The following is a 26,939-nucleotide window of genomic DNA, read 5'->3' as shown; positions in this document are numbered from 1 at the left end:
CCCCTCCAGTGAAACGAGCAAAAGAAAAAAAAAAAAAAAAAAAGCCCGTGCAAAGGTGCCTCGGCGGGCTGTGGGGGAGGGAGGCTGGGAGGAAGGGAGGAATTCGGGGAGCAAAGCTGTCCCGGGAAGCAGGAGGAAGGACAAAGTCTCTCCTTTCGGCCCCGTGCGCCCCCGGCGAGGAGAGAGGACAAACTAGTCCTGCAGGCTGGTCCAGCTTCCTGGACAGGAACCTTTCGCAGGGGCAACGGAGGGGTCAACCCCATCCCGCTCTCCCCTCCCCACGCCTTCCCGGCCCGGGTTCCCCGCCAGACAGAGCGCCCGCGCGGGCGAGGCCGGCCGCGAGCCGATTGTCCCGCCGCCGCCCTCCGCCTCTGTCTGCGTCGGGGCAGCGGTGGACCCACTAGGGGCGGAGTGGGCGAGACCATTGGAAAGGCTGGGCGGGGGGGTGCGACGCCGGGGCGAGGGGCGGGGCCTACTAACCCATTCCAGATTTCCCTGTCCCTTTTAGAGCCCTGCTCTGGGAGAAACCCGTTATCAAAGTGGAGAGAAGAGATTTTTTTTTTTTGAAAGGGGTGGGGCGTGTGGAGGGGAGTGGGGCGGGAGGAGGCGCGGCAGGCAGTCCGGGATCGGACGGGAGCCGGAGTTGGCGTGGGGCAGGCGGGCAGGCGGGCGGGCGGGTTCCAGCGGCAGCTCGGGGGTCGGCTTCCTCTCCCCTCCCGCGCGGGCGGGGTGGTGCGTTCCGAGTTCTCAGGAGTTCGGAGCGGGCGGGTGCCGGGGGGGCGGGGAGTGGCGGCGGCGGCGGGCGGCTCCCGCCTCAGCCTCGGCAGTGGCGTCGGCGACGGCGGTGTCGAGGCAGCCGCGAGCGCTCGGCGCACTGTCAGCCGGCGGCCGAGGCTCAGGAGCTAGGAGTTGGGGAGGCGCGCGCCCGACCTTCCGCCGCCGACGCTGCCGCCGCCGCCCAGAGCCGGAGGCGCTGGGTCCCGGGGAACCGGAGGGGGCGGGCGGGCGAGCGGGCCGGGGGGAGGGTGGGGAATGGCGCGGACCCCGGGGCCGGCTCCGCTGTGTCCCGGAGGCGGCAAAGCACAACTTTCCCTCGCTTCTCCCCCCGGGGCCGGGCTCCTGCTGCCGCCCCCGACGCCGCCGCCGCTGCTGCTGCTGCTCTTCCCGCTGCTGCTCTTCTCCCGGCTCTGCGGTAGGTGGACCTCGGCGGCGGCGTGGGCTGAGGGAGGCGCGGCCGGGGTCCCGGCACCGCGGCCGGGCCCGCGTGGGCGGCTCTCCCGAGCGGCGAGGCGGTTGCGTTGGGCGGTTGGCTGCGCGAGCGGGTGCCGCGGACTTTGGCTGGAAACTTTTCGCCGCGCCCGGGGCGAGGCCCGGGAAGGGCCGGGCCGGCGAGTGCGACGCCGGCCGCCCGCTCCCTCCGCCGCGGCCGCGCTGATGGCCAGGCTCGGGCGGTGCTGCTTTCTGCCCGGATTCCACCGGGAGTGCTCCGGGCACCGTTACTCCCTCCCTAATTCGAGCCGGAAACCGAGAGCGCGGACTTTCTGGGCTGGGGCTGGGGTGCCGGGATGCACGTTTGCCGCCGCCCTGTTCCCCGGTGAAACTTGAGCTGTGATCCCAGATACCTTTAGGGACCAAGGTCCGACGGAATGAAGCCTTCGGGTCCGTCTCTCCCCGCCTTCCGCCCGGGAGGAGGCATCCTTGGCGCCCACCCTGCAGCATCCCCTACAGTCCCTTGGCCTCCGTCCTCCGGCCCGGTTCTGCCCCGCCTGCCTGCCTGCCTCGGGATGGCTTTGCGTGGAGCCCGTCGCTGCCTCCGTTTGTGGGACTTCTCTCACACTGTCAGTGTTTATTTTTGCAAACACGATTTGTCCCCAGGGCTTTGATTTATGTGTTAAATATGGCATCGACTGTGCTTGGCTCTTCTGATCACGGCAAACACCAAGCCTCTTCCCCATCCCTTCCCTCGTGCTGATGGCACAGTTTTCCTGGGAGCGATTCTCTTTGTAAGTTCTGTCCCTAGATACGGGAAGCTAGAAGCCTGCTTGCTCAGGATCCTGTAAGAAATGTCTTTCATGCACGAGACATGGACATGAGTGATCATTCATAGAAGGTGATGATTTGGCAAAATAAGGCCACCAGTCTTCGGGGATTAGCTGTATCGGCCCGTTGGTAATACCATAAACACTGCAGGACTTGATTCATTCAAAGGCTCCTGCTCGGTGAGGAAGTGGAGGAGCAAAATTGACGTTTGCTCAGAGATTGGTTTACCCAATACTTTTTTTTTTTTTTTTTTACCGGTTCATGAGGCAGCTGTTGGACCTTCGTGTGTCATGCAATGTTAAATGAAACCAGTATTTATTACAAGGAGAGTTTTACCAGTATTTATTAAAAGGAAAGATGTGTGCAGATTTCTTGGGTATTACGATTTAGAAAAAGGAGAATCCTGTTGAGGTAGGTGTGTCAAGGTGGTTGGTTATGTGGGAGGCAAAGTTTTCAAGAGATGGAGTGCCTCTTGTAGGCTGAGCATTTCCACCAGCCAGCAGTTCACCACCACGGTTCAAGCACTGCCATGAAAGTTTGCGATTTACAAAGTATACGATGATAAAGGGTATGTTGTCCAGTCTACAGTGTTTTCGTAGCCCCACGCTCCAGATGTTTGGTTCCACCACCCAATTCTTAATGCTGTTGCCTCTTTAAATTGATGCAAGATTCTAGATTGAATTTGTGCACTGTTCTTTGCCATTAAGGGAGGACTGTGGATTACAGTTGGGTGGGAGAAAAGTGTTAACTGTTTTACTGTCTTTACTTAGATTGTGTTAAGGACTGAGGAATATTACTTGTACCCCCAGTAAAAGCTTATCTAGCTAGGCAAAAGCCCTATGGAAGACTGAATCTAGCTAGACGTACAGCTGGTACAAGGAAATAGAATTTGGGTAATAATTTCACAGTTCTGCAAGTGAAGTGTTGTTTGCTTTTTGAAGGAACACATTGGTTTTCTCGTGGAAGAAGAAAAGAGATTTTTAAAAATCTCTTTAATAATGTGCTATAGAAGGGACTTCATCTTTTAGAGTCCTAAAAATCCAAGCAGTATAGGCACATGGACTGTGACTTAGGAGAGGTGTAAATTGAAGTTTTTAGAGTCAACTCTGCTTGTAGTTGTAGAGGCAGACACTAGTTTTGTGTTCATGTGCACTGCTCATTTTAAGAGTTTCCATTTTTGGCTTATAGTGTTATAACACCCTAATTTGTGAACCCTTATGATGATTCTTTTCTATCAACCTTTCTCTATTTTAAATTCATTCTGACTAGGGCACAGTTGTGATGTATGGATGCTTAGTAAGTATGGGAACAGAATTTTCTTCATATAACCTGTTCGTTGATCAAACATTCCTATACTGCTTACAAGGTTTAGCATGTACTAATGTTTGAGTAGTTTCAGAGTTGAAAAAATTTTTAGGCTTTAAAGAGATGTCTATCTGATGATTTGTCTTAACAGAATGCTTTACTTTTTTATAATGCACAGATCTTTTTTCATTTTGCTAGTGTTTTTGATATGTGGTTTACATTTTGCATAGTCTTATACTCAACTTCTGCAATATCATCTTTAGTACAAGGTTATTTTCATATGTTAATTTGACTGCTAAAAAAAACCCCTTGCGATTGGTAGATTCAGTATTCTGAAAGCTATAAAAATTACATCATATTTGCTGTTTGGGCATACACATTAGCTGTCTTCTTTGAAGAACTGAACTTTTTAAGTGAGAATTTTACAGGTTGACAAACTGCCAGGTTTTGATATAGTTTTTAAGCCTAACAAATTCCCAGGTATAAAGGTTAAGGAGACTAGATTTACAATACCATCTGACTTGAGAAACCTCATTTATTTAATTCTGGAATTTCATGTTTTTTTATGATCAATTCATAGGTGATCAGATTTATCTCACTTTTCTTCCCAACATTTTTCTTGAGATGTAGAGTATTAGCAGGGATATAGTATTAATGAAAGAGAAGCTATACTATTTGACCTTAATTCATACATTCCTATTTGAATCTAGGATTTTACTATTTCCACTTTCAGTAAGGTTTTATCTTAAGATGATGTTTAGAAGATTATAGAAAAGATCTAAAATGATGTTGAACCTCTAACTGCACTTTCCATACTTTTTATATTCCTGGCAGTTAACAGGTTCTTGGGGGCATAAAACATGACTAAAGCAGAATCCTGACTTCAAGGAGTTTATAGCATTTGGTAGACATAAAGGAAATAGATGATTATAGGACAGTTTGGAGTTTATAAAAGAGATCTGCATGAGGTACTATGCCCAGAAGAGGGATACCTAACCCATTAGATAAAGATATATGAATTAAACTGAGGAGGGCGGGGGAACTACTTTACAAAAATAAGTTGAGTCATATATTCTTATTGAGGTTAGACCTTATGGTAGATAGTACAAGTTTGTTCTTTCTCTTTCTCTGTCTCTTCTCTGCAGTTTATGGTTTAGAGAGTAAATAATTTGATTCTGAAGAAAGACTGCCACTTACTAGATGTGTGAGTCTTTGGCAAGTTATTTAACCTCAGTAAAGTTAAGGTTTCTCATCTTTTAAACAAATGGATGGTATTACCTTGCCTATAGAGTTCTTGTGAAGATTAAGTGAAATAATAAAATAAAATATTTAGTAGAGTGCATGCAATATAGTAAACATTTAAATGTTATCATTTAGTTAGTGTATTGCACATTAAAACCAACCAGCCTGGTATTTGTCATTCTTAAATTCTACTAGGATATCTTGAATAATTGAGTTTTTAAGTTCAGTGACTTGTATGTGTACTTTACATCATTATTTTAAGTGTATAGTGCAGCCAGTACTTTTTGGATATCTGTTAAATTTACTTCAAGTAAATGTATAGATGACCAATTTTCAGAATATTGGGATATGGTGAAATCAACTAATTATATGAAACCTAGTTGAATCTTCCCTTCGTGATGTAGAATGCATTTTAGGACTTGGTAGTTCCATAGAGTCACTTAGAATATTAGTGATTATGTTGAAAATGTGGAGTTGAAGAGGAGAGTGTCAACTTCACTTATACTTTATCAAGTTACTTATAGTATCAGGTTGGGGCCTATAATTCATATTGCATGTATGAATCTTTCTGTATCCTGAACAGATATAATTGAAAAGTGAACCAAACTTAAAAGCAAGCAAAAAAGATAAAATATTTTCTTGTGTTTAGCTACGGCATCAGAAATAGGAATTGGAAAATATATTTGTGTGTGTGTGTGTGTTACCTTGTGTATGTCACTTATGTTTTCCAGTACATATATTTTTATGTACATATTTTTATGTCCAGTACATAATTTAGTGACCTGGCAACTCTGATGTACATTTTGTATCTGCATAGTAAGTCAAGGAATAAAACTTATGGCTTTTGCATATTTGGAAATTATTGAAGAGGTGTTTGCTAAAAATTAATGTTTTGACATTTTGTAATTTACTCCTTAAAAATTAGTGAGTACATAATATATTGCTATAGCATATTCTGTAACCTATTGAAGTCTTCATAAAAATTGAGAAGAAGGACTATATGGTTTACAAAAGATACAGTATTTAATTAATATTATTAATATGAAATCAAATAATCTTTAAGTCAGTAAAGATGGTTCTGTGTGCCAAGCACTCAGATCCAAAAGTGTTTATATCTTTAATGTTGTACTTTTGATTACCTTTTATATTTTAATCTAAAATTGTAAAGTCTTGAACCCGTATTCTCTCCAGAATTTTATAAAATTTATAATTTTTATTTTTATAATAGGCTTTGACATAGTCTAGTCATATATTTAAATAGTATTTCTTGTGAACCTTTATCAAGGGTGAGCTTTAAGTGTTTTCCTAAGTGACTCACTTCTTATAGATCACTGTTTTAAAATTTTATTAAGACCTGCTTCTTATGAACCGATAGATACAAGCTATATTTGGAGATAACTGTAATTGCTTTAGAAAGGATATTATATTTATTGCATACTTATATTGTGAATTTTCAGCATCCGGGGGGATTGTTTTTCTTGTAACCTTATTGACTATCCAACATTCATTCTGCTAATTAAGATGAGTAGGAAAGAGCTACCTGTTGCATTGTGAGTAGATACTCATAAACTGGAATTTGACTCATAAACTGGTATGTGTAAACATACCAGCTCATAACTGGGCTAATTGGATAAGAAATGACAGTATGCTTTTCAACACTTTAAATGATTATTTTGTTAGGTGTAAGATAGTAAATGTGACTTTATAAATAGGAGAAGTTTATATAATAGTTTTTTAAAAAACTTTATTTGGTCTCCTTTAACTTTAATCATTAAAAATAAAATAAGCCCTAACCGGTTTGGCTCAGTGGATAGAGCGTCAGCCTTCGGACTCAAGGATCCCAGGTTCGATTCTGGTCAAGGGCATGTACCTTGGTTGCAGGCACATCCCCAGTAGGGAGTGTGCAGGAGGCAGCTGATCGATGTTTCTCTCTCATCGCTGTTTCTAACTCTTATCCCTCTCCCTTCCTCTCTGTAAAAAATCAATAAAACATATTTAAAAAAATAAATAAATAAAATCAAACTTGTTCTTATTTCAAATAGGTTGGCCATTACACCCAGCAAAGGCTCTCAGCCCAGGTTTCTTCAGAAGAAATAAAAAAATTTTTAAAGCAGGGAGGGGCTATAAGTCATTATTCTCAGATAGCCAGGGTCAGCAAAAGTAGGATGTGTGGATGGATTCAAATTATAGGTACTAGGTAATCTTTTTCAAACATTCCAGCCTTCACTATGGACTTACTAGATCATCAGTTTTTTGCAAGAGGGGTGGGAAGTGGAGCCTGGGAGTTGAGGCATTTGAATTTTAAGAGACCTAAGATGATTCTGTTTTCCCTCCAAAGTGCTCTTACAGAATTTTTATTTATGATTTGATCAGATGTAGTCACTCTTCTGAAAAAAAAAAATACTTCACTATTTTTTTCATGTGTCCCCATGTGCTTGATATGGGTAGGCTCTCAATTTTCTTTATTTCAGGAGTTTAACAGCAAAATCAAACTTAGTTTTAAACCAGCACTGTCTAATAGAAATCAAATGTGAGCCACAAACATAAAGTCTTCCTGATGCCACATTAAAAAATAAAAGAAGCAGATGAAATTAATCTTAATATTTCATTTAATACAGTATAACCAAAAATATCATTTCAGCATGCAATTAATATTTAAAATTTGAGATACATTTGCTTCCATAGTAAGTCTTTGAAACCTGGTATATAATATAATTTGAACTCGCTGTATTTGATGTGCTGAGGAGTCAGGTGTGGCTGGTGGCTACCATATTGGACAGCGCAGGTCTAAATTATTTGTTATTTCTGAAGTAAGTATGTCCTCTATTCCTTATAAGGCCTAAAATGATATTACTCTTCTTACCTAGTCAGATTCTGAAGTGTCCTGTTTTAGATTTTCTCTATGCAACCTTCTATACTACATAGTATAGACTAGATACTATAATTAGTTAGTATTTAATTACAAATTTTTTATAATATGTGCTCTTTGCAGTAAAGACTTTGCTTCAGCTTCATTATATACATCATAGCACATACCAGAATAAACACAAATTATTTTTTAAGTTATATTGATTTCAATATTTGCTTTTCTCCTATTATAATGGTTTAAGGAATTGACCAAATTTATTATACAGTAAACTGGTATCAGAGAGTACTTGGTTTATGATTTCATCTTCCATGTTGAAATTAATAATAAAGTAGAATAATAGTTATAATAAATAACTATAAAAACTTTTCTGAATTTGCTTTATTTCTTATCTGATCCTAGATATCTTTCAAATCCTTAGTCCCTGGAGGCCTACCCTGTTCTGTGTTTAACAGCGTGACATGTGGTCATTAGTGGGAACTGCATGCAAATTCTGTTTATTTTTTCATGCTTTTGGTAGAGCAATGTTTGCCAAAACATTTCAGTGGAATACTAGTCTCAGAAGATATGTTTTTGGAAGAAAGTAATATAATTGAATACATTTGGGAATGGGAAAAGCTTAACCATATAGCACCCTCATGAAAAGTCACTATGTACATTAGTTTGTTAATGGTCTAAGAAATTCTTCAGTAAAATATTGTTTTACAAACTAAACAAATTATTTTTTTATGTGTAATATCTGTTAGGTTGCAGAAGCTATGTTGTGCAGAACACCATCTAGGAAACATACCCTTAGGGAGGTCTGTACACTTGTTATTATTCTTGTCTTGATATTACTCCTATTCTTACCTGCCAAGATGGGTGGGAATACACACACACATTTACTTAAACAGAAAAGGTTGGTAGATTTTAAAGAAGTTGCTTGATGATATAGTTCTTTGTGGTTGTCTTTTTTCTAAAAATTGTCTTTGCTTGCTTTACTTCCATTTCTTTATTCCACAGTGTCTTACCCGTTTTGAATCTTAAGTGTTTGCGGACTTGAACTATGATGAATACAGTTCTTTGGTATTGCAAAATCAGCTGTGTTTTATTTACTCCAGTTTAGATACAGTCATACCTCACTTGATGTACAATAAACCTTACTTTGGATTTGAGTTTTAGTAATAAAATAGGTAAATTTAAGGTGGCTAATCTATTTTGTAATGTTGGGGAGGACAAGAGAATACCAAGGGACACATAATAGGTGTACACAGCTAGGACTCAACTCAGTGTTTAAGAACATTGTTTATAATTAAGAGTGTGTTTTGACACTTCTAATGGTTTCGATTCAGAGGAAAAACAAAAATATTAATGAAATGTTAGTATGGTGAACTGTGATAAGATTAATTTCATATAGTAACTATTTCTGTATGTTATGCATGATAGTCATGATTGTCATTACTAAAATATCTTAGACTATTGTTTTTGAAAATTACTAATTTGATTTCTAATTTAGTCATAGTTACTGTGAGAGAGATTAAGATTCATTTCACAAGTGTCGTTATTATGAACTCCAAATTCCCTTCTAATTTTATTTAGATTAGAGAGAATTGTTCGTGGCTGTAAGTTCAGTTTAATACCAAGTCAGACAATAAACTGGCTTTATCTGCTCAGAGATAATCTGGTTCCATTACTTTAAATTAAAAAAAAAAAAAAAAGTTTTTTTTTTTTTTAAAGCTTTTTATTTTCTTTGTTTTTGAAGAGATTTAAGTAGGGAAAGGTACATAGCTAACAGTTCTATCCTCACTATTGGCAAAGAGCTAGAACATCATAGCATTTTTTCACTAAACTGGAGTCTACACATGTTAATGACTGTAGCAACTACTTTAAATCTCTAATTTCTGCTTTTTAAACTTAAAAGAGGTAAAAAATTACCTCTAACAAAAACCTTGAAAAACATGTGCAAATAATGCAGTTGTGTTGAATATATATTTTTATACTTTTTCCCCATTCTTTTAAGCAATTCTGAGATTATATATATGATTATTTTGATGATACAATTCATTTGCCTTGTTCATAATAGAACCAAAATGGACTTTAATATTGAAATAATAGTAAGACACTCCTATTATCTTTCAAGGTCTTACCTTCTGTTTGTTGTACATTAATACAATGTAAGAGGGTTTATTTATTTATCTATTAAACTGGGATAATCGATATAGTTCATTGACTGATTTTGAATAACAAAAAAGGCATATCAAGTCTAGAATTATGCTAATGAAGACATGTTATTTCTTAGCAAGAAATAAGACTGCTTACTAGTGACATTGTTTTCTGTATTTAATACACGTTATTTTTACACTTCGATGGAAAAACATTTTCAACTTTTAGATTCGTAAATGAGTTAGCAATTATGGTGGCTATTTTGAAGTCATGTAATTGTTCATGAAACTAATTTTTTCAATTGTGTATAAAGGATCTGGGCATTGATACATTTTTGTTATATTTATAATTGATAGTGAAAATGTTTAAATATATGAGTAATTGGTGAAATTTGTGTATAGCACACTAAAAGGTCTCAGTTCTAAAAGCTTTAATCATAACAGCATTTGCTAGAAAATAAAAAAAACAAATCTGAAATTCCCTAAGAACACATTTTTCTTTGAGGACACTCTACTGTTGCTTTGCTGCCCTCTACAGTCATCTAAAATACTCTAGATTTTTCTCCCATTAGATGATTAAAATTTTTCCTTGACCTGTGAGCTTTAAATTTTAGGAATGGTTTGAGTAATATTTACTGTTAAATATGATAATTCTTCCAATAGTTGATACCTACCTGTAATGCAAAAAATAAAGGGCTTAGAAATTGGAGCAGGGACTAGACTGGGGACTATTAAGCATTATTCAGGAAACAAATGACAGGGCACCAACTACCTATACTAGGTAGTATAGACAATACCACAGTGGAATAAGACATGGTGGTTACACCCAAGCTTATAAACCCATTACTACAACTAATGCATTTAAAAATATATATGTAGCCCTAACCGGTTTGGCTCAGTGGATAGAGCGTCGGCCTGCGGACTGAAGGGTCCCAGGTTTGATTCCGATCAAGGGCATATACCTTGGTGCGGGCACATCCCCACTGGGAGGCGTGCAGGAGGCAGCTGATGGATGTTTCTCTCTCATCAGTGTTTCTAGCTCTCTATCCCTCTCCTTTCCTCTCTGTAAAAAATCAATAAAAAAAATATTAAAAAAATATATATATGTAAAAGACATTTGTAACAACATATCAAGTAGTATGATTCAGCCTAAAAAAGTTAAGCCCTGGAAGAGTTAAGGAAAGCTAATTAGAGATGAAACTTTTGAGCTATGTTTTCAAGAATAGATTAGAGTTCAGACAGGTAAAGCAGGGTTATTTCAAACAGAGAAGAGAATGTTTATTAAAACACAAAGCATCTGTTACACAGAAAGGACTGTGCTAAGCTCCTTGGAGCCTTTTCTCTTAAGAAATTTAAAATTTCATTGTTTGGAGATTTGGAATCAGGAGAGAGAGAGAGAGAGAGACTATTTTAAACCCAGTTACTAACCTCTCTTCCTGTTTCATTTCCAGTAAAATGTACAGAGTTTCTGTGAAAATTAAATCCTTATTAAATTGCAATAAAGTGCTTTACAAATACAACTAATAGTAATGCAAGGGAAAATGAATTGTCTTAGAAATACTATAAACAAAGTGTTATGGGATTACAGAAGAAGTAGCAGTTTAACTATGAATAGGATAAGACTTAATAGAGGACCCAATTTTCTAGCTGAACCTTGAAGAAAGAATTAAGATTTCCATCTGTGAGGGAATATCAGTGAAAAAGAGGGCATTCTAGACTGCAAAGAGACTGGAAAGAGATTGGACTGAGGACTCTGCAGGGAATTAATGTTCTCATGTGGTTTAATAAGCATGAGCTTTATGGAGGGAAGTAATGGATTTTTAAATACTTTTGCTAAAGGGATTAAACTTTATGTGGTAGGGAGTGAGGAGCTTTTGAATGTAGGTAACTACTAAGTCTGATTTGAGAACATTGTATAGCTCTGACAGCAATGTATGGATTCATGAGGGACAAGCAAAAGAGAAAACCATTGTAGTCAGTAATGGGAAGAGAAGATTGTGGAGGTAAAGACAATTTGGCAGATGGATTTTAGGGGAAGGATGGATCTGAGAAGTAAATTACATGGTGTTTGGAGATCATTGTGGGTGAGGAAGAGTTTGATATGAACTTAGAACTAAATAAATCAAGAACTAAATAAAGCTAGGGATCCAGAACCACAACCAAGATAATGAAAAGAGGCTGTCTTTCAAGGTCATTCATTGCTTACTGCCCCTAGAGACATTGGATATTATAATATTGCCTCTGACACTGGTATTGCTGCTCTTAGAAACTGGATATTTTTGTCACCATAGTCTAAGGGAATCTCTTTTCCATGGGCCCTTACAGAAAGTTGAAGAAAATCTTTTTTTTTTATGATGGGACTTCTATGTCTTTGGGAGGGTGGTAGGAGAAGCACATTGATATGGCAGGAACAGAAAGTAGAAACATAAACACAAATGTGAAAAACTAGCTGATGAAAGAAAATGACTTGAATGACTAGAAAAGGTTGGTAAAATGATTAATTAATCCATTAGTTTTGGAGAAGAATTTTAATTGTTTCTGGGGCATATTTTAAAACTGTAGTTAGATATTTGTTATGAGAGGATGGGGGTAGGATTCGGAATTGGGAATTATCAGGATTGAGGTATTTGGATTAGATGAGTAGAGAGAGAGAGAGAAGGACAGGGAGGGAGGAAGAGAGGGAAGGAGAGAGAGGGAGAGGGGAGAAGGCAGAGGTAGAGGATAGAAGGAGGGAGGAGGAGAGGAAAAAGACGAAGTAAGTAGGGGACTGGAAATTTTTTTAAGATTGAGGTATTTTGATTGGGTAGGTGTGAAGAAGGGGAGGGAAGACATAATGTGGGGGAAAAATTCTTACTTGATAAATAGACCAGTAGGGTTAGTAGTGAAGAGGAGTATATTGATGATTCAGTAATTTAGCAAATGTGGTTAGGGGAAAGAAGTCAAATTACAAAAATATAATAAATAAGGGGATGGTGAAGAAAGTAGTAGGGTAAGTCCCACTTTGGGGAAAGATGAGAGAGTAATTTAAAGGGAAGAATAATGTATCAGTTGTATGGACTGAATGTTTGTAGTCATTCTGAAATTCATATGTTGAAATCTTAACTTGCAATGTGATACCAGGAATGGTTCTTTGGTAGGTAATGAGATTTAGATGAGATCATGGAGTTAGAGTCTCCATGATGGGATTAGTGCCCTCAGAAGAAGACACTACCAGACCTTCTCTCTGTCCTGTTGAGGATACAGCAAGAAGGCAACTGTCTGCAAGCCAGGAAGAGAGTTCTCACCAGAATCTGACCATGCTATCATCCCGATCTCAGACTTTCTATTGTCCAGATCTGTGAGAAATATTTGTTGTTTAAGGCACCCAGTTTATGGCATTTTGTTACACGGCCTGAACTATGACATCAGTTAAGGTTCTTAATTACAGATATCAAAAACTTAGCTTTAGTTAAAACAAAATTGATTGAAGGAGAGTAGGTGGTTGAGGTATGGAAATCAAGAACTAAATAAAGCTAGGGATCCAGAACCACAGCCAAGATAATGAAAGGAGGATATTATAATATTGCCTCTGACACTGGTATTGCTGCTCTTAGAAACTGGATATTTTTGTCACCATAGTCTAAGGCAGGGGTGGGCAAACTTTTTGACTCGAGGGCCACAGTGGGTTCTTAAACTGGACCGGAGGGCCGGAACAAAAGCATGGATGGAGTGTTTGTGTGAACTAATATAAATTCAAAGTAAACATCATTACATAAAAGGGTACGGTCTTTTTTTTTTTTTTTTTTAGTTTTATTCATTTCAAACGGGCCCCGTGGGCCGTAGTTTGCCCACGGCTGGTCTAAGGGAATCTCTTTTCCATGGGCCCTTACAGAAAGTTGAAGAAAATCTTTTTTTTATGATGAGACTTCTCTGTCTTTGGGAGGGTGGTAGGAGAAGCACATTGATATGGCAGGAACAGAAAGTAGAAACATTATAAACACAAATGTGAAAAACCAGCTGATGAAAGAAAATGTATTCTTGGGGACCAGTTGTATTTATGTATTGAAGGAAATAGAACAGAGCTAGATTACCAAGTGTCTTCTGAATATGATGATGTAATAGGGTGTTGTCAGAAGTTTGGGAACAGAGAAATAATATAGTGAAAGTGGTATTTAAGAAATACTGACTTATCATAAAAAGGGTAGTCTAGATCAGTGATGGCGAACCTTTTGAGCTCAGCATGTCAGCATTTTGAAAAACCCTAACTTAACTCTGGTGCCATGTCACATATAGAGATTTTTTGATATTTGCAACCATAGTAAAACAAAGACTTATATTTTTGATATTTATTTTGTATATTTAAATACCATTTAACAAAGAAAAATCAACCAAAAAAATGAGTTCGTGTGTCACCTCTGACACGCATGTCATAGGTTCGCCATCACTGGTCTAGATGTAGAATTAGTAGGCCAGAATTGGGATGGTAATAGAAATGAAAGGGAAAGGTTTAAAAAACACGAGATAATTAAAAGGCAAAATAATACCTCTTAATGATCCCAGAATATGAGGTGTGGGGAAAAATTAGTGCATTTGGAATTTTTGTATTAGGCAGATGGGAGAATAGTGTAAATATTGTTGAAAAGGAGGTTGAGCTTAAGAATTAGATGTTACATGGAAGAGTATATTCATTTCATAAGGCTGCCATAACAAAGTACCATAAACAGGGTGGCCTACAACAACAGAAGTTTAATCTCTCACTAGTGGCCCGATGCACAGATTTGTGCACATTGAAAGGAAATTAATTAGAAGAAATATTTCTCTATAATAGAAGTGCCAATAGTTGGTCTTCAGATACATTCTGTCATCAGTGCTGGCTTCTCTCAGCTTTAGAGGTATGTTGTGCCAATAGTTGGTCTTCAGACATATTCTGTCCACGACGCTGCTTTCTTTCAGTTCAGAATGTCAACAAAAACAACCAAATTCATGGTCAACAGTGACAGCTTGAAACACATGTGTGTGATTGGCATCAGCAAGAACTTTATATGTATCGTGCATGTGCGAATCAACTTAGCCTTCTGTATATATAGAATAAACTTGCTTAATTAGACCTACTTTCTGAGTTAGCTGAACTTTTTCCAGCCCAGTGAAACACCCCAACTTCTCTTTCAGGTAATTGTCAGCAACACAGCAGTAAATATCAACACGAAACACATTATTATTGTAGATCACAAAGGGAAAACAAAGGGTAAAATATAACTGCAGCAGTGTTTGACTATATTCTGTGCAGTGAGAAAACCTGAAGTCATTTTCAGGGTCCACCATTTCTTATTTCTTTTCAGTCAGGTCAAATTTCTAAATTTTCTAAATCTCTGTTTTCCAGCTAATGAAAAGAAAATAGGTTTCTACCCAGTCTCTTATCTACCTACTCCAGGACTTCTGTGAGGATCAAATGAGATGAGGCATGGGAAAATACTTCACAGACATTTGGTTAAAGTGTAAAATGTTTGCACCTGGCTATAAAGCAAATCATGTTCCTGGGCTAAAGAAACTGCAAGAAGGCTAGTCGGTAGGGAGAGGAATCCAGGCGTTGCTACGTGATGTCATTACCCTAGGCCAGTGATGGCGAACCTATGACACGCGTGTCAGAGGTGACACGCGAACTCATTTTTTTGGTTGATTTTTTTTTTGTTAAATGGCATTTAAATATATAAAATAAATATCAAAAATATAAACCTTTGTTTTACTATGGTTGCAAATATCAAAAAATTTCTATATGTGACACGGCACCAGAGTTAAGTTAGGGTTTTTCAAAACGCCGAGCTCAAAAGGTTTGCCATCACTGCCTTAGGCCCACAGGGACCATTTCCGGGCTGGGCTGGGCTCTGGGCTGCATTTTGCGCCATGAAGTATCGGCAGCATTGGCTGCGATTTGGTGGGCTATTGCTCCGGGGTGGTGGCGGGGCCTGTGTCCCACTTGGGGGAAGTCAAGTGTTGCTTTGTGGGCGCCAAGTCCACAGTGCCATTTCTTTGTAAGTGGCCAATGTGCGTCACAACAGCTCCTGCGTTGAGCGTCTGCCCCCTGGTGGTCAGTGCACGTCATAGCGACCAGTTGGATGGTTGGAGGGACACTTAACATATTAGCCTTTTATATATATAGATTGCCAGTGCGCGTCATATGTACTGGACAGTCGGACAGGTGGACGGGCGGACGGTCGGCCACTTAGCCTTTTAGATAGGTAGGTAGGTAGGTAGGTAGGTAGATAGATAGATAGATAGATAGATAGATAGATAGATAGATAGCTCTGCAACCTAGGAGTCTGAGACTTTGGGTAGAATCCTTTATTGCCTCATTCTAGCTTCTGGTGGTAGCCTTCAATCCATTGCATTCCTTGGATTGCAGCTGCATCACTACAGAGTCTGCCTCTGTTGTCACATGGTGTTCTCCCTATGTGTTTCTGTCATGGCTTGTTATCTTGTAAGGACAGCAGTCATATTGTGTTAAGTCCATCCTACTGTAGTATGACCTTATCTTAATTTATATCTTAACTACATCTGCAAAGACCATATTTCTAAACAAGATCACATTCACAGGTACTTAGAGTTAGGGCTTCAAGCCACTTATTTTTTATTTATTTATTTTTTTACTGTTTTTATTGATTTCAGAGAGAGGAAGGGAGAAGGATAAATAGTCAATCAACAGCCTACTGCACGTCCCCTACTGGGGATCAAGCTCGCAACCAGGGCATGTGCCCTAACAGAATTGAACCATGACATTCTGGTTCATAGGTCGATGCTCAACTATTGAGCCAGGGCGGTCAGGCCAACCAACTTTTTTAAGGGGGACAACTCAACTCATAATAAAGCAGTAATGATTTTGGTTTTCACTGTGTTAACTGTGAGATTTGAGGCTTGATTCAAGTCATACTTCCAGGTAAACACAGCATTTGAAGATGTTTAGTATGAGCTGGTTTGAGCAAGATTTGGATTCATGAAATGTTATAACTTTTTTTTTATTGATATATATGTATTCATGGTATATAAGTGTACAGTCAGATGAACTACTACCAAGTGAGTATATCTATGAAACCATCACCCTGGTCAAGAAATAAATCATTACCAGTACTGCAGAAGCACCTCACAATCCTTTCTAATCACAATTCCTTCTCTCTTCTCCAGTAATAGCCACAGTTCTGACTTATAACATCATAAGTTAATTTATCCTGTTTTTGAAGTTTATATAAATTTGTTGGTTTTCAGAGATTCTTCCATATGTCGCATGTAGCAGTGGTTAATTTTTTCTTTTTGTACACAATTGTTCAGTATTCTGTCCCATGACCAATCCATTATTTTGGGCTGCTTGGGGTCTCTGGTTTTTGTGTTGTGAGTTCTGAGGAATGGTTATTGCTAGACCATGGTTTCAAGGTTGTAGAGGGACTGAGTTCTGGACTCATGGATGGGGCTGGCTCTGTCTGATATTTTCATACCCTCACTGGCTTGATCCAGGGTCCTCATAGCCACACTGTTGACTCCTAGTATGCTTTGAACATGGCAGGAGAGTGTCTTCCTTTTGCAGTATCCCTGTAGCATCCATCATCTCCTGAGAAAGCTTAACATCACGTTCATATTAAAGGAGAAATACTTGAAGGAATTCCATTTATCACAGAGCATACATGGAAAGTGCATTTGGAGTTGAGAAGCAATAAATTGATAACATATATATCTCTATAGCATAAAGGTACTTTAAAGTTCCTACATAAGATTTGAAACTAAGTTATTATGTATTTTTTGCATCTCTTAAGTCGAATGCAATGAAAAATGTCTATAAACTGCTTTTCTAGAAACTGAGAATTATTGATTCAAATAAAACATTTAACTTAAATACTTAGAAAGTATATGAAATGTAGAAACAATATAAACGTAATTCTTTTTAAATCTCTTACTATATTTTTTGGGTGTCATACCTTGAATTGACTTCTAATTTGTGTGTGTACTTATTCTGTAGATGCTTGCTTATTGTATTAGGATATCAAATTTTGACAATCATATTTTATCAAATAGAAGAGGTCATTAAGAGATAAATTATATACTATAAAGAAAAACAAAAACTATGGCAGTGCTTTACTATCACTTAGAATTTGTATTTTATATGTACTGGCTTATTTTATATTTATTATGCTTTTATTTCATACTTTTAAATATTGTAGTCATAGTTTTGTTTTTTTAATTATCCTAACTTGTGAGCACACATGAAAAGCCAAAGGTAAGTGGGAACATGTTGAAGGTGCTCCTGTTATTTCTTCACACTGAGAATCCTACTTCCCCTGTATTGCTTTTTGCCTCTATGCCAGTGATGGCATACCTTTTAAGCTCGGCATGTCAAAATTTTGAAAAACCCTAACTTAACTCTGGTGCTGTGTCACATATAGAAATATTCATAATTTTTTTTTAATATTTTTTATTGATTAAGATATTACATATGTGTACCCTCTACTCCCCCCCCTGCCCCCCCGCTCATCCCCTCACCCCCCCGTTGTCCGTGTCCATTGGTTAGGCCTATATGCTTGCATATAAGTCCTTTGGTTGATCTTTCCCCCTTGCCCCCACCCTCCCCTACCTTCCCTCCAAGGCCCGACAGTCCAATCAATGCCTCTCCGTCTCTGGATCAGTCCTTGTTCATCAGTTTATGTTGTTCATTATATTCCACAAATGAGTGAGATCCTGTGGTATTTATCCGCTCTCCAGTTCCATCCATGCTGTGGCAATTGGTAAGAGTTCCTTTTTCTTCTTCCTCTTCTTAAAGAATACCTTTCAGCATTTCATATAATGCTGGTTTGGTGGTGATGAACTCCTTTAGCTTTTTCTTATCCGTGAAGCTCCTTATCTGACCTTCCATTCTGAATGATAGCTTTGCTGGATAAAGTAATCTTGGTTGCAGGTTCTTGCTATTCATCTCTTTGAATATTTCTTGCCACTCTCTTCTGGCCTGCATGGTTTCTGTTGAGAAATCAGCTGACAGTCGAATGGGTACTCCCTTGTAGGTAACTGACTGTCTCTTGCTGCTTTTAAGATTCTCTCTTTATCTTTTGCTCTTGGCATTTTAATTATGATGTGTCTTGGTGTGGTCCTCTTTGGATTCCTTTTGTTTGGGGTTCTCTGCGCTTCTTGGACTTGTAAGTCCATTTCTTTCACCAGGTAGGGGAAGTTTTCTGTCATTATTTCTTCAAAAAGGTTTTCAATATCTTGCCCTCTCTCTCCTTCTGGTACCCCTATAATTCTGATGTTGGTACGCTTGAAGTTGTCCCAGAGGTTCCTTACACTATCTTCATATTTTTTGAATCTCTTTTCTTTTTTCTTTTTCAGTTGGGTATTTTTTGTTTCTTTGTATTTCAAATCTTTGACTTGATTCTTGGGATCCTCTTGTCTGCTGTTGGATCTCTGTAAATTATTCTTTATTTCAGTCAGTGTATGCTTAATTTCTAGTTGGTCCTTTTTCATGTCCTCCATGGTCTCACTATACTTATTGAGGGACTCATTAAATTTATCGGCGGTTTCCATAAAATTCTTGAAAAACCTTATAAACGTGGCCTTGAACTCTATATCCAGTCGTTTGCTTTCCTCCGTTTCTGCCATTTGTGACCTTTTTCTTTGTCTCCGCATTTTGGCTGCTTCCCTGTGTTGATAGAGTGGCCCTGCGCGCCAGGTGTCCTGTAGGGCCCAGTGGCTCAGCCTCCCCAGTTACCTGGGGTAGACACTCTTGGTGCACTCTTGGTGCCTTGGTTGTTGTAGGATCACTGGGAGGAATTGACCTCCAGGCCAATTGGCTGTGGGAATCAGCTGTGTCTGAAGTGGGAGAATGGTCCCCCTCTGACCACTGGGTAGAGTGGCTCCTGGATCTAAGGAGGTGCTAATTCAGCCCCTGCCTGAGGCCACACAGCAGGAGCCACGAAGAGGCTCAGCTGTGAAGCAATGCAAGCCGCTGTGGGGCCTTGGGCCTTCTCTTGGAAGTTTCGGGTCTGCCTGGCTGGGCTGTAGTTAGGTACATTCACATGCAAAAGCCTCTGCCGCAGCCTGGGTGGGGCGGGGTCTCAGGGAGTCAAAGGGCAGTGAAAGCAGCTATGGTGATTCTCCGCGCCCGGAGTCGCGTGTCTCAGTGTCCCGGTAACGGCTGCAAGCACCTCTGAGGGAAAGCCGCCCTCAAGTTCGCCCGCTGCCACCTGACAGACCAGCCTCTCCCCGTATGAGCCCTGGGTCCCCAGAGACCCGCTGGAACCGGAGTTCAGAGCAGTCGGGAGCTTGTGATTCAAAAAGACAGCCGCGACCTCGGGCGCCACCCCCTTTCCGCACGCGCGAGCCACCACGGTACCTCTGCACTTCACCTCCGCAGCTCCGCTGGCTCTCAGCGTGCCCCTCTTTTCTTCTAGTTGTAGAAATTACAGTCAGCCAGCCTTCCTGTTGTTCTGGACGATGTTTGCTCTGACCCTTGCGGCATTCTTCAATTGTTGTGTGAGGCGACAATTTCCCGGTGTTTATCTATGCTGCCATCTTAGTTTCTCCCATAATTTTTTTTTGATATTTGCAACCATAGTAAAAAAAGATTTATATTTTTGGTGTTTATTTTATATATTTAAATACCATTTAACAAAGAAAAATCAACGAAAAAATATGTATAAAATGAACAAAAACAGAAAAACAATGTACATTTAGGAAAAAATAATAAAAACAATGATAGTCAGATGGTACAGAACTAGAAATTAGCGATGTTTGTGGTGCTGAAGTTTGTCTGCTAATTCTTTGATTGCAGGCTCATACTTGGTGCACTTCAAGGCCAAGCAAACGCCACTAACTTCATCTGTTAGCCGGTTTCTTTTGTTTGTTTTAATATTATTTAATGCTGAGAACAGTCTCACGAAAATATGTTGATGAAAAAATTGTTAGCAAAGCCATCGCTAGATTTTTTATGTCGCTAAAAGTGTCAGGTACTCTGTTCCAAGCACCCAAAATTTCTTGTTCGTAGTTGCACTCTTCATCATTATTCAAACGATTCGTTCCAGAATTTCAAGTTTCGACCTTAAGTCGACAAACACATGAGTCCAAATGCTACCTTGAAAATCTGGAAGTTGCACCTCTAAATCGTCAATTTGCATCCATTGGAAATCCTTTAATTCCAAAGTACTGTAAACAACTACATCCGGATACTTAATTATTTTAATGGTCTGTTCTAGGCTTCTAAATTGGTCAAATCTTTCGCTGAACTGTTCAAAAAACGAGTTTACTATATTCTGGTACAGAAGTATGGACTCCATTACACTCGTAGTGGCCTTCTCAAAATACTTTTTTATCCAAGGAAAAATACTTGAAAAGATCTGTATATTGCACCATGTAACTTACCCAAAGGAAAATCTTCTGTCCATATATTAAGACTCCCTTAACCCCCTTACCCCTTCCCTCTGGCAACCACCACACTGCTGTCTGTGATCTCGAGTTTGTTTTATATCCACACTAGAGGCCCGGTGCACGAAATTCATGCGGGGGTGGGGGGGTGGGGGGGTCGGCTCAGCGCAGCCTGCAACCTTTTACAATCCTAGTGCCCTCAGGGGATGTCCAACTACATTTTTAAAAAATCACCCTGTACTTACTATTCTTACTAACTCCTCCTTTTAAACTCCCCTGACACTTACATTCAGTTTCTTCTTTTTATTTAACTACTAGAGGACCGGTGCACAAAAATTTGTGCACTCGGGGAGAAGGGGGGGTTCCCTCAGCCTGGCCTGTGCCTTCTCGCAGTCTGGGACCCCTCGGGAGATAACACCCTGCTGGCTTAGGCCTGCTCCCGGGTGGCAGAGGGAAGGCCCAGTCCCTAGGTGCAGCCCCTGGTCGGGCTCAGAGCAGGGCCGATTGGGGTGTTGGGGTGCCGCCCCCGTCATGCACATAGCAGGGCGAATCGGGAGGTTGCGATGCCACCCCCAGTCATGCTCAGGGTAGGGCCGATTGGGGGGTTGGGGCACCGCCACCTGTCACACTCAAGGCAGGGTCGATGGGGAGGTTGCGGCGCCACCCCCTGTCATGCACAGAGCAGGGCCAATCAGGGTTGGGGCGCTGCCCCCTGTCACACACAGAGCAGGGCCCATCAGGGGGGTTGGGTCTCCTTACCCTGTCATGAACGGAGCAGGGTCGATCATGGGGTTGGGGAGCTCCCCCCTGTCACGCACAGAGCAGGGCCCATCGGGGGGTTGGGGAGCTCCCCCCTGTCACGCACAGAGCAGGGTCGATCAGGGGGTTGGGGAGCTCCCCCCTGTCACGCACAGAGCAGGGCCCATCAGGGGGTTGAGGAGCTCCCCCCTGTCACTCACAGAGTAGGGCCGATAAGGGAGTTGGGGCGCCACCCCCTGTCACACACAGAGCAGAGTGTATCAGGGGGTTGGGATGCTGCCACTTTCACACTCAGGGCAGGGCCAATGGGGAGGTTATGGCTCTACCCCATCACACACAGAGCAGGGCCCGTGGGGGGGTGGGAGGTTGTGGTGCCGCCCTCTATCACCCACAGAGCAGGGCTGATCAGGCTGTTGGGGCGCCGCCACTTTCACACTCAGGGCAGGGCCAGTGGGGAGGTTATGGCTCTACCCTGTCACACACAGAGCAGGGCCCGTGGGGGGGGGCAGGTTGGGGTGCTGCACCCTGTCACACACAGAGCAGGGCCGATCAGGGGTTTGGAGCGCTGCACCCTGTCACACACAGAGCCACAGGGCAATCAGAGGTTGGGGAGCTCCCCCATATCAGGCACAGAGCAAGGCTGATCAGGAGGTTGGGGCGCCTTCCCCTGTCACAAACAGAGCAGGCCGGATAGGGAGGTTGTGGCCCTGCCCCCTGTCACACACAGAGCTGCAGGGCGATCAGGGGGTTTGGGCGCTGCCCCCTGTCACGCTGATCCCGGTGCCAGGAGGCATCTCAGGTCCGCGGATCCCGGCGCTGGGAGGCCTCGTGTCTCTGCTGATCCCGGTGCTGGGAGGCATATTACCCTTTTACTATATAGGGTAGAGGCCTGGTGCATTTGTGGGGCTGGCTGGTTTGCCCTGAAGGGTGTCCTGGATCAGGTGGGGGTCCCCACTGGGGTGCCTGGCCAGCCTGGGTGAGGGGATGATGGCTGTTTGCAGCTGGTCACACCCCCTTCAGGGTGGGGGTCCCCACTGGGGTGCCTGGCCAGCCTGGGTGAGGGGCTGAGGGCTGTTTGCAGCTGGTCACACACCCTTCAGGGTGGGGGTCCCCACTGGGGTGCCTGGCCAGTCTGGGTGAGGGACTGAGGGCTGTTTTCAGGCTGGCGGGTGACAGAAGCTCCCAACCGCTCCTTTTTTTCTTTTTTCTTTTTTAATTCTGGGCCAGCTTTAGCTCTGAGGCTCCAGGTCTTAGGCCTCCACTGCTGAAAGTAGGTATCTGGTTTGTTTCGGTTCGAAACAATGTATAACTCCAGCTCTGACTGCAGCTCTGAGATCCCAGCTCGCTGAAAGCTGGTTTCTGGGGTTTTGTTTAGCTTCTATTTTTGTTAAGATGTTTCAAACTGCAGGCTCAGAGGCCTGCAAAGCAGGCGGGGAACGTTGGAGTCCTCTGTCACTGAAAGAAGCAAGCCTCATGTTAGTTTCAAGCTGCCTGGCTGCCGGCCGCCATCTTGGCTGACAGTTAATTTGCATATCGCCCTGATTAGCCAATGGGAAGGGTAGCGGTCGTACGCCAATTACCATGTTTCTCTTTTATTAGATAGGACTAGAGGCCCGGTGCACAAAAATTTGTGCACTCGGGTGGACGGGGGGGTCCCTCAGCCCGGCCTGTGCCCTCTCGCAGTCTGGGACCCCTTGGGAGATAACAACCTGCTGGCTTAGGCCTGCTCCTGGGTGGCAGAGGGCAGGCCCAATCCCTAGGTGCAGCCCCTGGTCGGGCTCAGAGCACGGCCGATTGGGGATTTGGGGCGCCGCCCCCTGACATGCACAGAGCAAGGCAGATTGGGAGGTTGCGATGCCACCCCTAGTCACTCTCAGGGTAGGGCCAATTGGGGGATTGGGGCACCACCCCCTGTCACACTCAAGGCAGGGTCGATGGGTAGGTTGCGGCGCCACCCCCTGTCAGACACAGAGCAGGGCTCATCAGGGGGTTGGGGCACTGCCCTCTATCACCCACAGAGCAGGGCTGATCAGGGGGTTGGGGCGCCGCCACTCTCACACTCAGGGCAGGGCCGATGGGGAGGTTATGTCTCTACCCCATCACACACAGAGCAGGGCCCGTTGGGGGGGGGGTGGGGAGCTCCCCCCTATCAGGCACAGAGCAGGGCTGATCAGGGGGTTGGGGCCCCGCCCCCTGTCACACACAGAGCCACAGGGCGATCAGGGGGTTTGGGCGCTGCCCCCTGTCACGCTGATCCCAGTGCCAGGAGGCATATTACCCTTTTACTATATAGGGTAGAGGCCTGGTGCATGGGTGGGGCTGGCTGGTTTGCCCTGAAGGGTGTCCTGGATCAGGGTGGGGGTCCCCACTGGGGTGCCTGGCCAGTCTGGGTGAGGGGCTGAGGGCTGTTTTCAGGCTGGGAGTGACTGAAATTCCCAATCTCTCCTTTTTTTCTTTTTTTTTTTTTTTTTTTATTCTGGGCCAGCTTTACCTTGAGGCTTGGCTCCAGCTCTTAGGCCTCCGCGGCTGAAAGTAGGTTTCTGGCCTTTGCTTACAATGTTGCGAATCTGCTGGCTGAAGACCGGCGGTATTTGCTACAATGTTTCTTAAACTGCCCGCTCAGAGGCCTGCAGCCGTAGGGGGGTAACGTTGGTTTCCTCCAACGATCCTCCGTCACTGAGGCAAGCAAGCCTCATGTTAGTTTCAAGCTGCCTGGCTGCAGGCCGCCATCTTGGCTGACAGTTAATTTGCATATCGCCCTGATTAGCCAATGGGAAGGGTAGCGGTCGTACGCCAATTACCATGTTTCTCTTTTATTAGATAGGACTAGAGGCCCGGTGCACAAAAATTTGTGCACTCGGGTGGACGGGGGGGTCCCTCAGCCCGGCCTGTGCCCTCTCGCAGTCTGGGACCCCTTGGGAGATAACAACCTGCTGGCTTAGGCCTGCTCCTGGGTGGCAGAGGGCAGGCCCAATCCCTAGGTGCAGCCCCTGGTCGGGCTCAGAGCACGGCCGATTGGGGATTTGGGGCGCCGCCCCCTGACATGCACAGAGCAAGGCAGATTGGGAGGTTGCGATGCCACCCCTAGTCACTCTCAGGGTAGGGCCAATTGGGGGATTGGGGCACCACCCCCTGTCACACTCAAGGCAGGGTCGATGGGTAGGTTGCGGCGCCACCCCCTGTCAGACACAGAGCAGGGCTCATCAGGGGGTTGGGGCACTGCCCTCTATCACCCACAGAGCAGGGCTGATCAGGGGGTTGGGGCGCCGCCACTCTCACACTCAGGGCAGGGCCGATGGGGAGGTTATGTCTCTACCCCATCACACACAGAGCAGGGCCCGTTGGGGGGGGGGGTGGGGAGCTCCCCCCTATCAGGCACAGAGCAGGGCTGATCAGGGGGTTGGGGCCCCGCCCCCTGTCACACACAGAGCCACAGGGCGATCAGGGGGTTTGGGCGCTGCCCCCTGTCACGCTGATCCCAGTGCCAGGAGGCATATTACCCTTTTACTATATAGGGTAGAGGCCTGGTGCATGGGTGGGGCTGGCTGGTTTGCCCTGAAGGGTGTCCTGGATCAGGGTGGGGGTCCCCACTGGGGTGCCTGGCCAGTCTGGGTGAGGGGCTGAGGGCTGTTTTCAGGCTGGGAGTGACTGAAATTCCCAATCTCTCCTTTTTTTCTTTTTTTTTTTTTTTTTTTATTCTGGGCCAGCTTTACCTTGAGGCTTGGCTCCAGCTCTTAGGCCTCCGCGGCTGAAAGTAGGTTTCTGGCCTTTGCTTACAATGTTGCGAATCTGCTGGCTGAAGACCGGCGGTATTTGCTACAATGTTTCTTAAACTGCCCGCTCAGAGGCCTGCAGCCGCAGGGGGGTAACGTTGGTTTCCTCCAACGATCCTCCGTCACTGAGGCAAGCAAGCCTCATGTTAGTTTCAAGCTGCCTGGCTGCAGGCCGCCATCTTGGCTGACAGTTAATTTGCATATCTCGCTGATTAGCCAATGAAAAGGGTAGCGGTCGTACGCCAATTACCATGTTTCTCTTTTCTTAGTGTGGACTAGGGGCCCGGTGCATGAAGATTCGTGCACTTGGGGGGTTGAAGGGGGGTGGGTCCCTCAGCCCGACCTGTACCCTCTCCAATCTGGGAGCCCTCAGGGGAGCCCTCTCCAATCTGGGAGTTTCTGTCTGTCTTTGCAATCATATGAGCAAATTGTCTGAGACCCTCAACCCAGATTGGTTTGTTGTTCACAGAATAATAGAGGCATTTTTTTTCTTTGCTCCATTGGTGGAGATTTCCTGTAAGTTTTAGGATATCTTCCCTTTAATTTTTTCTAGACACTCCGATTTTACTTATGTCTCTCACCTTTGCTTTCCCTCCATCCCCAACCACAACAGTAACTTGCTCCAGGCTCACTTCTCTCTAGTGTCTAAACAGTGGTTCTCTCAACCTTCTGGCCCTTTAAATACAGTTCCTCATGTTGTGACGCAACCATAAAATTATTTTCATTGCTATTTCATAACTGTAATGTTGTTACTGTTATGAATCGTAATTTAAATATCTGATATGCAGGATGGTCTTAGGCGACCCCTGTGAAAGGGTCCTTTGACCACCAAAGGGGTCGCGACCCACAGGTTGAGAACCGCTGGTCTAGGAGATCCATCTGCCACCAGAACTATGATTCCCAGCATTCCTGGTGCTCCCTGCACTCTGGGCTTCCACTTCTGGTCCTGGGGCTGCCACCAGAACTATGATCCCCAGCATTCCTGGTGCTCCCCGTACTCTAGGCTTCCGCTTCCGTTCCTGGGGCTGCCACCAAAACTGCTATTCCCAGAATTCCTGGTGCTCCCCACGCTCTTGGTTTTCCCCAACCGAGGAAGCCATATTCCCCCAAGACTCCGGATCTCCTGCTGCTCTGCTCTCCGTCCAGTGACCAAGGGAGCCACTTCCCCCCAAGCTACCGGCTCTCCCACTCCGCTCTGTGTATGCAAATAACCCACCATCTTTGTTGGGTTAATTTGCATACTCATTGTGCTGGGAGCCGGTCCATCCTTGCTGTTTCAAAGGACCTGGCAAATATGGCATACTGTTCTTAATATGTTTGCTCACCTTCTTGGCACTATGTGTTTTAACCAAGGTCTCCTCTCTGAGAAAGGTTGTTTCCCCAGGTAGGGATTTTCCCCTGAAGTTAGGGAGGGAATAAAACCCCTCAACTAAGTGCCAGGCG

At 43.5% G+C, this 26,939-nt stretch overlaps 1 protein-coding gene across 2 annotated transcripts in view; it reads left to right on the top strand.

The window, feature by feature from the left end:
* Positions 1-692: 692 nt before the first annotated feature.
* NECTIN3 (nectin cell adhesion molecule 3) overlaps positions 693-26,939 on the top strand; it is a 136,680-nt gene continuing 110,433 nt past the window's right edge. The window contains exon 1 of one of the 2 annotated variants that reach the window (XM_059687884.1): positions 693-1,192. In XM_059687884.1, coding sequence (XP_059543867.1) covers positions 1,033-1,192 — 160 coding nt within the window. In that variant the 5' untranslated portion in view covers positions 693-1,032. The remainder of the gene's footprint in view (positions 1,193-26,939) is intronic. The other variant, XM_059687882.1, reaches the window with a different exon arrangement.

This window comes from Myotis daubentonii, chromosome 3 (assembly GCF_963259705.1).
Source record: "Myotis daubentonii chromosome 3, mMyoDau2.1, whole genome shotgun sequence".
In the NCBI taxonomy this organism is placed as follows: Eukaryota; Metazoa; Chordata; class Mammalia; order Chiroptera; family Vespertilionidae; genus Myotis; species Myotis daubentonii.
Note: the sequence above shows the minus strand (reverse complement) of the source record. Positions and strands in the feature narration are given on the sequence as shown.